Genomic DNA, 13,588 nt, shown 5'->3' with positions numbered 1-13,588 from the left:
CAATACCCCACCTTCTGATTCAGATGCTCATATCAGAGACTCCCTGAGAATGTGGCTGACTGAAGTGTTGTCAGTTTTGTAAGAAGTTGCCAAACTCTCTTTCAAACTGGCTGTCCCATTTGCAGTCCTTCAAGCAATGAAAGTTCCTATTCCTCCAGCTCGTCACCAGCATTTAGTGTGATGTTTTGGATTTTGGCGAGCATGGCATTTTGAGATACCATAGGTGTTATAGTGTAGTGTATTTTGTTTTAATTTGCAATACTCTAATGACATGAAGCTGAGAATCTTTTCATTTGCTTATTTGTCCCATGAGTATCTTCTTAGGTGGGGTGTCTGTTTAGATCTGTTGCCCATTTTTTAATCAGGTTGTTTTTATCATGGACTTTTAAGAGTTCTTTGTTTATTTTGGACAACAGTTCTTTATCAGATATGTGTTTTGCAAAAATTTTTCTTCCGGTCTGTGACTTGTCTTTTAATTTTCTTAACTGTCCTTCACAGAGCAGATATTTTTCATTTAAATATTTTCATTTCAACTTACCAGTTTTTTCTTTCCTGGATCGTGCTTTTGGTGTTGTATCTAAGATAAAGTCACTCCCAAGCCCATGGCCACCTAGATCTTCTATCTTCTCTTCTGGGTGTTTTCTAGTTTTGTGTTTTACATTTAGATTTTTGATCAACTGAGTTACTTTTTGTGGCAGATAGAGGGTCTCTGTCAAGATTCGTTTTTTGGCCTATGGAAGCCCAGATGCTCCAGCATCACTAGTTGCTAAGTTGAGTCTACTCAACTGCCTTTGTTCTGTCTAGGATCAGCTGACTGCATTTGTGTGGGTCTACTTCTAAGCCTTCTATTCTCTTCCACTGATCTACTTGTCTATATACTGTTTTAAAAGTTCAAAGAACTTTGGGGCGCCTGGGTGGCGCAGTCGGTTAAGCGTCCGACTTCAGCCAGGTCACGATCTCGCGGTCCGTGAGTTCGAGCCCCGCGTCAGGCTCTGGGCTGATGGCTCAGAGCCTGGAGCCTGTTTCCGATTCTGTGTCTCCCTCTCTCTCTGCCCCTCCCCCGTTCATGCTCTGTCTCTCTCTGTCCCAAAAATAAATAAACGTTGAAAAAAAAAAAAAAAAGTTCAAAGAACTTAAAAAAAAAAAGGTATCTACTTACGACACTAAAAAGAAAATGCAGAGATTACAATTTTTTTTGCCATGGTATAATGAAATAAATTAGTCACATATAACATTATTTAAAACATTCTTATGTAAGAGAAATCAAAATTGAAAATACCGAATTAGAAATGAAAGACAACAGAATTCCATATTTTAAACATATGGCATGCGACCAATGCTGCACTCAAGAAATACTGAGTCTTAAATAGTTTCACTAATAAACTGAGAAGACTGCAAACATAAATTTGTTAATATCACCTATTTATCAGCTGCATTTTAGATGGATTCAGTTAAGAAAGTTTCCTGGCTCTACCTGAGAAAGAATTCCTTTGAAATTCTGATTTGAATTACATGACAGTTAGGAATTAACTTGGGAACAACTTAGGCTTGTACAGTATTGAAGTTCCAACCTAGGAAATGGTGTGTTTCTTAAATTATTATTATTATTTTTTTTTCAACGTTCATTTATTTTTGGGACAGAGAGAGAGCATGAACGGGGGAGGGGCAGAGAGAGAGGGAGACACAGAATCGGAAACAGGCTCCAGGCTCTGAGCCATCAGCCCAGAGCCTGACGCGGGGCTCGAACTCACGGACCACGAGATCGTGACCTGGCTGAAGTCGGACGCTTAACCGACTGCGCCACCCAGGCGCCCCGGAAATGGTGTGTTTCTTATAAACCACACGCTCTGTATTTCTTTTTTAAGTTCTCTTGCTCTTTTCATATATGTTTTCCTCATTTTTTGTTAAGGTTAGTCACTCAAGCATTTTATTTTTGATTTTGTGACCATGATAAATAAGATCTTTTTTCTTCTGGGGTGCCTGGGTGGCTCAGGTCATGATTGTGAGTCTGAGCCCCACTCTGTGCTGACAGCTGAGAGCCTGCTTCAGATTCTGTGTGTGTGTGTGTCTCTCTCTGCCTCTTCCCCACTTGTGCTCTGTCTCTCTATCAAAAATAAATAAACATTAAAAAAAAATCTTTTTTTTCCCATCACGCGGGATGTCCCTAAAGTTTTAATGTAACTTAAATTTTTAATAAATTCACTGCTACTTGATATAAGCAATTTGTAATGATACAAGGGAGGAAATGTATCAAGATTGAAACAAAATTTTAATGATTCATTTGTTCAAATTACTTTCTTCTCTATTCAATTAATAAACCCCACATTATATTGGACAGTTATATCCAAGATGTTTTCAAATAGTGGGGAATAGGTTAAAAGTTTTTTCTTAATGTTGAGTTAAATACACGTTGCATTTTATAGAATATAAGTTTATAACCTTCCAGTTGTCCGGGCCAAAAACTCTGGCATAATGTCTTAACTCCAAGAAATACGAAAGGAAGGGATGTGTGCCACATCTGGGCCAGAGCCTTCTTTAAGAATAGAGATTTTAAGATGAATTTTGGCTTCTCCATCTGTCCCTTTCCTATGAGCCGGAGCATGAACTGCTTACAACCTGGCTTTAACCATGCAGATGAAAACAGCACCAGAGGGGTGGTGGAGAAACAGGATGGGAGAAAAGTGAGCCTCTGAATGGTCATGCAGTATGGACCCTCCTGCCAACCTGGAACTCATACTTTTATATGAGATAGAGAAACAAGATTCTCTCTTGTTTGAGTTGTTGCAGTCTGCTTCCCTTTATTGTAGCAGTTACAACAAACACACCCTCTTGGATTTGATTTTCAAAGGGCAGCCTTTAAAATTAAGTCAGATCATTATATCCTTTTGCCAAAATCCCGACGACTTCTCAGCTCACTCAAAATAAAAATCAAAGTTCTTACGATAACCTGTGAGACCCTTTACGAGTTGACTTTCTGCTACTTCTTACCTTCTTTCCAACCTCTGTCCCCTTGCTCATTCTGCACAGGAGACACCGGCTTGTTTCTTTTTTTTAAATTTTTTTTTTTTTTTTTCAACGTTTATTTATTTCTGGGACAGAGAGAGACAGAGCATGAACGGGGGAGGGGCAGAGAGAGAGGGAGACACAGAATCGGAAACAGGCTCCAGGCTCCGAGCCATCAGCCCAGAGCCTGACGCGGGGCTCGAACTCCCGGACCGCGAGATCGTGACCTGGCTGAAGTCGGACGCTTAACCGACTGCGCCACCCAGGCGCCCCCCGGCTTGTTTCTTAAACATGTCTAGGCTATCTGAGATTTCCTTTGCCTAGAAGGCCCTTCCGCTACCACAGAGCTCACTCATCCCTTCAAGTCCTCTTAATGGTGTGGCTCTGCTCAGCAACGCTTTGTAGGAGAGGTTTCCCTCCCACCCTCACTTTCACCCAGCACCCATACACCCCTTGTCTAGCTTAATTTTTTCCCATTGCACTTTTCACCATTTGACACACATATATACTTGGTTATTTTCTGTCTTCCTGAACAAGAATATAAGCAACTAGAAGGAAGGGAGGTACTTTTCTTTCCACTGCTGTATACATGACATCTAGAGCAATGACCAACATATAGAAGACTCAACAAATATTTCTTGATTGAATAAAAATATGATTTGAAATATTAAATAATTATTCTAAAAAGTTCTAAGGATTTACAATTGATTTTCTTGGTTTTTCGTTTTACATTAAACTATATGAGATTGTTTTTTATTGCCTCTCTGTTTCATGTTTTATTGAATGAGCCGGGACTTTTCGAATAGTATTTATATGCCTTTTAAAAGTAATTTTTCTAGGAATACAAAAATAATCATTATTTTGCATGAAAATATATTCCTACATTTCATTTCTAAGTTTCTGCTTGCTTGCTTATTTATTTATTTATTTATTTATTTATTTATTTATTTATTTATTTATGAGAGAGGCAAAGAGAGAGGGGGACAGAGGATCCAAAGCAGGCTCCATACTGACAGCAGAAAGTCCAATGCGGGGCTTGAACTCAAGAACTGTGAGATCATGACTTGAGCCGAAGTCGGATGCTTAACTGATTGAGCCACCCGGGGGCCCCTTCACCTGCTCTCTTAAAGCTTGAGTATTGAACTTCATACATACATAGGTAACAGGAAGTTCAAGTAAAAGGTGAGAGTCCCAAGTAAACTGTCAAATTTAACAGTAGAAGAAAAAAAAAACCCTTTTATTGTAAAATGAGTTTGTTAAGTTACCTGAAGTACTTGGATCATTTCTTTAGTCTTTTCAAGGCATTTATTTGATTCATTAACTTGTGCTTGAAGTTTTGCTACTAGGTCATTAGTCACCTCAAGTTCTTTCTGCAGCTTTATAATCTTGCTTTCCTTGTGCATAGCACTTTCTTTAGCTTCACGCAGTGAAGTTTCCAACTCCTGAATTTTCTGTGAGAAAAAGCACACATAAATAAGGTATGCCATGAAGGCAGAATCACAGAATATAAGTTTAAGACAAAGACGATCATATATATAGGTATTATTTTTTCAGATTGCATTAAGAAAAGATAGAAGAGAAACCAAATGTCACTCAATTTACACATGTATTATTTCCTTTATTTAGAAGTTGATGATTTTTGGATTAAAAAAGGCCCAAATTTTATATTACAAGGTTTAGTGTTTATCTTATTTACTGGTTAGTACAGTGCTAAGCATATTAAAAAGGCACTCACATTTTAAATTAACAGCACTTAAAGAAAGTACACCTGTTAACCGACTCTTTAAGTAATGTATATAACATAGCTTTCCCTTTACTTTTATTACCTAATTTTAAAATTAAAAAATACAAGCATGTGGAAAAATTCAAAGGCATATAATGAAGGGGAAGTTTCCCCATCTCAGAACCGAGCTGACCTGGTAACAATGACTACTAAACTCTTTCAAGTGTATCCTTCTAGAAATTTTCCATGCCTATTTAAGTGCTTGTGAGTACACAGTTACAAAATAGTCATACACAGAGTAGGAACATACTGAATATATAGTTGTTTTTTAAAAAATATTTATTTTTGAGAGAGAGAGACAGCGAGTGCACAAGTGGGGGAGGGGCAGAGAGAGAGAGAGAAAGAGAGAGCGAGTCTCAATCAGGCTCCTTGCTGTCAGCGAGAAAGCCCAATTCAGGGCTCGGTCCCATGAACCGAGAGATCATGCATGACCTGAGCCCAAATCAAAAGTCAGACATTTAATGACTGAGTCATCCCAGTGCCACAGTTCTGTTTCTTTTTAACTTGATAATATACTTTCCAGATATTTCCATTAACAACACATAGAGATCTCTCCACATTTTTGTTTTCATGGATACATACACCCTGTCTTATAGAGGTATTGTAAATTAGCTAACCCATCAACCACTAGTGAACATCTAGGTTATTTCCAGTTCTTTTCAAATACAAAAATACCTGAATTTAAATACCTGAGTTTGTTCATATTTGTAAGATTATTCACCTACACACACATGCAGGATTTCCTAGAAAATGTTTGTTTTTGGCCCATCTAGAATTTATTTTTGTTTAAATGAGTGAGGTAGGAATCCAGATTTATTTTTTTCCAGGTGGCTAGCTGGTAGTCTGGAATCAAACAGGCAGTAAACCATCTTTTCCCCACCGAGTTGGTGGTTACCATTATCAAACACTGAATTCTCATCCTTACTTGGGTGTACTGCTGAACTCTACTCTGTTCCACTGCTCCATGTGTCTATTTCCATATCGTATCAAACTACTCTATGCTACTCTAATTCGGCATGATTACCAAATTAATAGTATATCATTTACTATTGGATAGGGTATTTCCTGGGGTCACTGAAGATGGATATTTCTTCTGTTTCTTTATTGCTTTGGTAGATGGGCTTAATATTTCGGCTATTTTTGTCTCCACCAACTGACTGAGGTCTGTAGTGATTAGCAAATCGATAAACTGTACCAGTGATCTTCTAGTTTCCACTGGTAATTGATTATTAAATTAGTGGCTGACGTTTTATTCTGAGTATTTATTTTGCTCAAGATGATAAATTATAATTTCCTCTTAGGTTCTTCACGAAGTCATTTTGTGTGCTAACAACATAAAACAGTATGCCTGCTTCACAGATTCCCAAGTAAGGCTAGGTAACAAAATAACTGAATCATTCAAAAAAATTTTGTTTTACTAATTCTTTATTTTGGAGAGAGAGACAGAGCATGAGTGGGGGAGGGGTAGAGAGAGAGGTAGACACAGAATCCCAAGCAGGCTCCAGGCTCTGAGCTGTCAGTACAGAGCCCGACATGGGGCTCGAACCCAAAAGCTGTGAAATCATGACCTGAGCTGAAGCCAGACGCCTAACCGACGGAGCCACCCAATGTACCCCTATAACTGAATCATTCAAATAACCAATAATCATCCAATAATATTGATTCTCCAATAATCATCCAATAATATTGATCCAATAATATTGATTCTTGGATACAGGTTAATCTATATAAGACATCTGTTATATTTTTTTAGGCTTTTCCATTTTATTATTTATTTATTTATTTATTTATTAATTAATTAACTTAACAGGTTGGTGTTCTTCCTGGTTCGCATTTTTATTTCTTTTTAACATTTTTATTTATTTTTGAGACAGAGAGAGACAGAGCATGAACAGGCGAGGGGCGGAGAGAGAGGGAGGCACAGAATCCAAAGCAGGCTCCAGGCTCCGAGCTGTCAGCACAGAGCCCGATGCGGGGCTCGAACTCACAGACCGCGAGATCATGACCTGGGCCGAAGTCGGATGCCCAACTGACTGAGCCACCCAGGCGCCCCAGGCTTTTCCATTTTAATTTTCATATAACACAAACCAGTATTAAAGACTGATGATAATTAGAGAAAAGCTGAATTGCACTAACCCTCTAAGCTAGTTCTATATACAGACACAGATTATAGTTTAATAAAAAGTTACACGATTGTGGGGTGCCAGGGTGGCTCAGTTGGTTAAGCAGCTGACTCTTGGTTTTGGCTCAGGTCATGATCTTGCATTTTGTGAGTTCGAGCCCTGCATCAGGCTCTGTGCTGGCAGTGTGAAACTGCTTGGGATTCTCTCTGCCTACCCCCTTCCTTTTTCTCTGTCCCTCCTCTGCTCATGCCTCTCTCTTTCTGTCTCAAAATAAATAAACTTAAAAAAAAATTACACAATTGAAGAAATTTATAATGTATAGTAATAGCACCTGAGAAGGTATATGTATCTTTAATCAAATTAAGCTATGAGTTACTTCTGCTTTATAATTCAAAGGGAAGATCTCATGTAATATATAGTTCTGTAGTTATTTGAGTGATAGCCACAATAGGACTATATTTAAAGAACAAGCCCATTGGGGCACCTGGGTGGCTCAGTAAGTTGAGCATGTGACTTCAGTTCAGGTCATGATCTCACGGTTTGTCAGTTTGAGCCCCACATCAGGCTCACTACTGTCAGTGCAGAGCCCGCTTCTGATCCTCTCTCCCCCTCTCTTTGCCCTTTCCCTGCTCATTCTCTCTCTCTCAAAAATAAATAAAACATTAAAAAAATAAATAAAAACAAGCCCATCACACACACAAACATGGCCCACATTCCCTAATACATTTGATACTATACTTTTGCTCTGAAGTGTTCCATAAAATGCATCTTTAACTCTGATCAATCTGCAAACTGAAAAATGTCTCATAAGAAATCACATACCTCTGTGGTTAATTGTGTGGCTCTTGATGTAACATGAAGATTCTTATTGTCTTCTGTAACAGCATTAACAAGGACACCAGATGTCAGGGAGATCTTCAAAGTTTGGTAGTTTTTAAATAGTTGTTCATTTTTCTCTTTCACTGATTTCAGGTCATGTTCCCATTCTTTAGTTATGGTAGCATTTCTTTCTTCAAACTCTGTAGATTCATTCATTATAGCCTATTGAATAGTAAAACACTATTATAACTCTAAAATGAATTACATATAAAAATACTATGAAAACTACTAGAATTCTAGGACAAGGCATATGCTGAAATTCATTGTTTAGAACACTCTAGAACAGTACTTTAAAAGAATGTGAACATTCTTTGTGGTTTGCATCAGTTTCTAAAACTACAGAAGATGCTGGACATTGATGAGAATAAAAAATAAGGACTGGAGAGGATTCATATTGATTTGCAAGATGATAAACCTCACTTTATTAAATCAGTGCTAACATTATGGAGAGGAATCTGCAAAACTGTACAGGTTAAAGTTATTATGTATTATGACATTTGTTATTCAATTTTTTTAACGTTTATTTATCTTAGAGAGAGAGCATATGCAAGCATGTATGCACGAGAGGGGCAAGGGGGACAAAGGATCTGTCAGCACAGAGCCTGATGCAGGGCTCAAATTCATGAACCGGGAGATCATATCCTAAGCCAAAGTCAGATGCTTAACCGACTGTGCTCCTGTATTATGATATTTATAATGTCCTATATAAACATTAACTGACATGTAATAGCAGAGCATATTCAATAAACTTAACAGCAATCTATTTTCCAGTTTCATTTCAAATCTCAATGTTTATAGGGAAAATAGTTCACTGACTTTTGGTAATCTGAAAATCTTATATTTCTGTGCAGGAAATAATAGTCAATAACTTCGCTAACTCTGAAATTACTCATATCTTTTTACTTCCTGATTGTTATGGGACGTATTTTTGCTCTCATCATGAATGCCTTATTGGTTTTATCTATAACTTTGTGGCTTTAAGGCACTTCTATCAGACTTGGATGCTAACTTAGTTGTGTTCTTGCTGGCATCCTGGACTTTCCTGGATTCTAGACTACTGGCTCACACCATACGAAGTTATCATTTCCTATTCTTAGGGTGCTGGAAGAAGCCACATATCTATGCTCATCCACACAGTAGGAATCCCTACTTTCTACTCCCAACTAGGCCCTCAATATTACAAGAAAAACACTGAATTATATGGGGATTATCTTAGCCAAATATTGGTTTTGTACTTTTCCCTGTTGATTGTGGACTCTTCCCCTGCCCCCGCCCTGAAATAGCTCATACTATTCTGCTAGCTTGAGGTATTTAACATATGGGAATGACTCTCCATAGGAAAACAGCTTTCGAAAATATTACCTATACTTCAGTGTGATTTAAGTATAGTTTCCAGATGAAATTAAAGTGTCAAAAAAGAACTGCCCAAACATATGAAATATGAAATTAATCTTAGAAGCTGTGATGTTAAATCTAGCTCCCCTTGCTCCAGTTCCATGTACACAAGCAACTTTCTGATTACTGTGTATTTTACCAGGTCTAGAGATAGGGATTACTTCAGAAAGCAGAATGAGGGGCGTCTGGGTGGCTCAGTCGGTTGAGCCAACTTCGGCTCAGGTCATGATCTCATGGTCTGTGAGTTCCAGCCCCGCGTCGGGCTCTGTGCTGACAGCTCAGAGCCTGGAGCCTGCTTCGGATTCTGTGTCTCCCTCTCTCTCTGCCCCTCCCCCGTTCATGCTCTGTGTCTCTCTGTCTCAAAAATAAATAAACATTACAAAAATTAAAAAAAAAAAAAAAAAGCAGAATGATATCCTCATCAATGGAAAGTACAACTAATTAACAAAAATGATCTTCAGCAATGTTGATTCTTGTGAATCTATACACTGCAGTCAGTCACCTCGGGAACAGAGGTATAAACCATATCTTTGAACCTCAGAGTTGAAGGATCAGTGCATATGGTAGTGATACCACCAACATGAAAAGCAAATGAGGCCTCCACCAAGGAGTTGGCCAGGCTTGTCTATGGCATGACCATAGGTGCTGCCTGCAGCCCTGAATCAGGCTCATGTCTTACCCTGTCTGAGGCTACTGGGGGGAAAAGGCTCAATTCCTACAGAAGCAGTGAGAACTGAGAAAGGAAAGAGGATTCAAGATTTCATAAGTGGAAATTGATTATTACACCTCAAGATTTTATCCTTTTTTTTTTTATTTAAAAAAAAAATTTTTTTTTTTTCAACGTTTATTTATTTTTGGGACAGAGAGAGACAGAGCATGAACGGGGGAGGGGCAGAGAGAGAGGGAGACACAGAATCGGAAACAGGCTCCAGGCTCTGAGCCATCAGCCCAGAGCCCGACGCGGGGCTCGAACTCACGGACCGCGAGATCGTGACCTGGCTGAAGTCGGACGCTTAACCGACTGCGCCACCCAGGCGCCCCTTTTTTTTTTTTTTTTTTTAATTTTTTTTTCTTTCTTTTTTTTTTTTTTAAAGTTTATTTTGAGAGGGAGAGCAAGCACAAGCAGGTAAGGAACAGCGGGGGGGGGAGGGGGGGGGAGGGAGGGCAGGGGGGCAGGGTGCAGATTCCCAAGCAGGCTCCATGCTGTCAGTGCAGAGTCGGAGGTGGGACTCGAACTCACAAACCATGAGATCATGACCTGAGTGAAACCAAGAGTTGGATATTTAACCAACTAAGTCTCCCAAGCCTCCTAATTTTATCTTCCTTACAAGTGTCAGTTGATTATCTTTAATTATCTTAAAGAAGCATACATAACATATAAGAGGAAGAACATGTTTTACATAATTTTTTCCAAATAAAAAAATAAAGTATATACAAGTAAATTACAGAAAGCATACCTAAGATTAAGTTGTTCTAAGTCTTTTTTAAGAAAGAGGTAGAAAAATCAGAGCAAACAACAAAAAAGAATGAGGTAGCACAAAAGAAAATCATTACTTACAATTATCTTGTTATTATAGAAGTTATTCACTTGACAAATCCTATCATTTTCTTTCTGGATGCCATTTTTAAGCTTTTCTGTATCAAAATGAGTATTCAACCATTCTTCCAAAAACTGGGTCATTTCTTTCCTATTACTTAGCACTTGTTGGAATTCAGCCTTTATGCAGTGGAAGTCATTTTCTGAAAGATCTTTGAGAATTTCCTGTGTGAAAATAAGTATTTAATCACCTGGACATTAGGAAAGTTTTCACCTAAATATCATATAGATATCATAAAGAGGGGAAAATACCTTACTGAACTTTCATTCTTAATATTTTGAAATAAATATAATTCTAATTTATTCTAATTACATTAGAAATGTAATTCTAATTTAAAACTTTATTCTAGTGATTTGAATAATACATTTTTGGCAGTATAGGCCATCTAAGAGGAATGTCTGTGAATTCTGCCTGTTAGAATTAACTGTCAAAACTGTCTGTGACCAATAATCACAATATACGAAGTGCTTCTGCATGTAGCTTTCCTGTGCACTAGGTCTCACATACGCGTTGGGAGTTGGATGCCAGCCTCACACTGCTGGGTGAGAGCAAGGCACTCCATGTGGAGTTACTGCAATAAAAATGTTCCTGACTCCCAGCCACAGATCTAGGTTTAGAAAGCATTTGCAAACTTATTCTGGGGTTCTATGAATTCCCACTTGTTGGTACTAAATCTATTTCCTGTATCTGTGGAGTCCTGAAAAAGGAGATTAGTCCATTATGTGACACTCTTTACATCTAGCCACTTGTCACCCTGCAACCTAGTTTTAATTTCTGGAAAATGAAAAATGGCTCTAAGCACATGGAAAGGTACCTTCTCTATGTGACATAAAGGCCTAAAATCTAATGAAACCATTTAAATAAATGATACCTCAATATGTAGATCCATATTCTGGCTCAATTTAAGGTCTGTTAATTCTCTGGATGGCACATCATAATCTTGTTGAAGGTGTTGTATTTTAATTAGCAGTTCATTTTGCTTTTCCACTTCATCAATAAAAAACACTTCAAATTTATTGATGGATTCATGGTGTTCTTCCTTTATCTTTGTAACATGGCTTAACACATACTTACAGAAAAACATTAAACAAATTGGGAAATGAACTTTTTATCACATTTAGAGGAAGTTTTAAACCCTCAAGACTAAGAGGTGGGATGGCATCTCTTGTTTATCTATATCCTCTGGTAAGTGAGGAAGAAAGAAAGAGCCTCTCTCTCTATCCCCAGTTTTCTCCTCTCAGTATCTTGGGAGAAGAACTTCCAGACTTCTAGTTCCTTACTTCGGACTCCCTACTGGATACATCTCATAGATGTTCAACAATTACCTTACATTCAATGTTACAATGTAACATAATCTCTTTCCCTAGAAACTCACCTTTCTCTACCAACCACCCATGTTTCCCAGTTAGAAGCTTGAGATTCATTTTCAACATCCTGTCCTGCATACCTTGATTGGGTAACCAATATGGGTATGCCAGCCTCAAGATGTACTTTCTACATGTAGTTAGATGTTTGGCATCAAGGTAACAATAATTTGAATGCCATGTGTTCCATGGACCTCTTGGATAAATTCTGGATATCTGATTGCCTGGATTTGTGGAAAAATTTCAGGGTCTGGGGCACCTGGGTAGCTCTGTTGGTTGAGCACCCAGCTCTTGATCTTGGCTCAGGTCATGCTCTCATGGTTAGTGGGATCAAGCCCTGTGTCAGGCTTTGCGCTAACAGTGTGGAGCCTGCTTGGTTTTCTCTCTCTCCCTCTCTTTCTCTGCCCTTTCTCTGCATGCACACACTGCCTCTTTCAAAATAAATAAACTTAAAAAAAAAAAAAAAAAAAAAAAAAAAAAGGAGTATCAGGGCCTGAGAAGCAAACTATCTAGGAAAGACAAATACCAACTCCCTCCCTCCTTCCTCAGTCTTCCACTACTTCTTAACCTCTTATAATCTGGCCCTTCCTAACCACTCAACTAAAACTGCTCTGAGAAAGTCACCAATGAGCTCTATTATCAATCAACAACTTGAGGGCATCTGTTCGGTTCATATTCTGGCTGCGTGAAGTATCTGACACCCTTGACCACTTTATCTTTGACGTGTTGTCCTCTACTGACTTGAGCAACAGCACTTTTGCTTGATTTTTTTCTGTTCCTTTGACGTTTCCAGCCTCAAACCCACATGTTGCTGTCTTTTCTGCTACTGACTGGAAAATTTATCTTTTCTAGATCTCTCTTTTTATCCCATGGCTCTTATTCTTCTATTATGGTTTCTGGGTGACCTTACTCACATATGTTATATTATCTAGCAACTATAAGCTGATGAATTCCAAACCTTTATTTATTTATTTTTTTGTTTATTTTGAGAGTGAACAACACACGTGAGTGGGGGAGGGGCAGAAAGAGAGGGAGAAAAAGAATCCTAAGCAGGCTCTATGACATCAGCACAGAGCCCAAAGTGGGGCTCGATCTCATGAACCGTGAGATCATGACCTGAGCCAAAATCTAGAGTCAGACACTTAACCAACTAAGCCACACAGGCATCCCAAGCTGCTGAATATTTCTTTAATTTATTTTGTCCTCCCCATCCCTGTGAATCTTTTTCTGGTAAAAGAGTCACCTATAGTATCTCATCTGACCACTGTAACTGCTTTTTGTCTCTTCTCTCTGCCACAAACTCATTGTTTTTCTATGGTGAAGTAGCTAAAATGGTATGATCGTGCTACTGCCACTACTTAAAATAAACTGTCCAGTGGCTCTCCATCATCTGCAAAATGGACTGCAATCACTGTTGCTCAGTCCAGCTTCTACTGCAGTCTC

General features: G+C 38.5%; 1 protein-coding gene across 5 annotated transcripts in view; it reads right to left on the bottom strand.

Annotated features, from left to right (window-relative positions):
• The window catches only part of CENPE (centromere protein E), an 82,193-nt gene that overhangs the window by 11,545 nt on the left and 57,060 nt on the right, over positions 1-13,588 (bottom strand). For all 5 annotated transcript variants that reach the window (XM_045471426.1, XM_045471446.1, XM_045471436.1 and 2 more), the window contains 4 exons: positions 11,653-11,850; positions 10,742-10,945; positions 7,732-7,950; positions 4,269-4,454 (listed from right to left, as the gene is read on the bottom strand). In XM_045471426.1, the coding sequence (XP_045327382.1) occupies positions 4,269-4,454; positions 7,732-7,950; positions 10,742-10,945; positions 11,653-11,850 (807 nt within the window). The remainder of the gene's footprint in view (positions 1-4,268; positions 4,455-7,731; positions 7,951-10,741; positions 10,946-11,652; positions 11,851-13,588) is intronic.

The sequence above is a fragment of the Leopardus geoffroyi genome, chromosome B1, assembly GCF_018350155.1.
Source record: "Leopardus geoffroyi isolate Oge1 chromosome B1, O.geoffroyi_Oge1_pat1.0, whole genome shotgun sequence".
Classification (NCBI taxonomy): Eukaryota; Metazoa; Chordata; class Mammalia; order Carnivora; family Felidae; genus Leopardus; species Leopardus geoffroyi.
The sequence above is the reverse complement of the archived record's forward strand: the minus strand, read 5'-3'. Positions and strand labels throughout refer to the sequence as shown.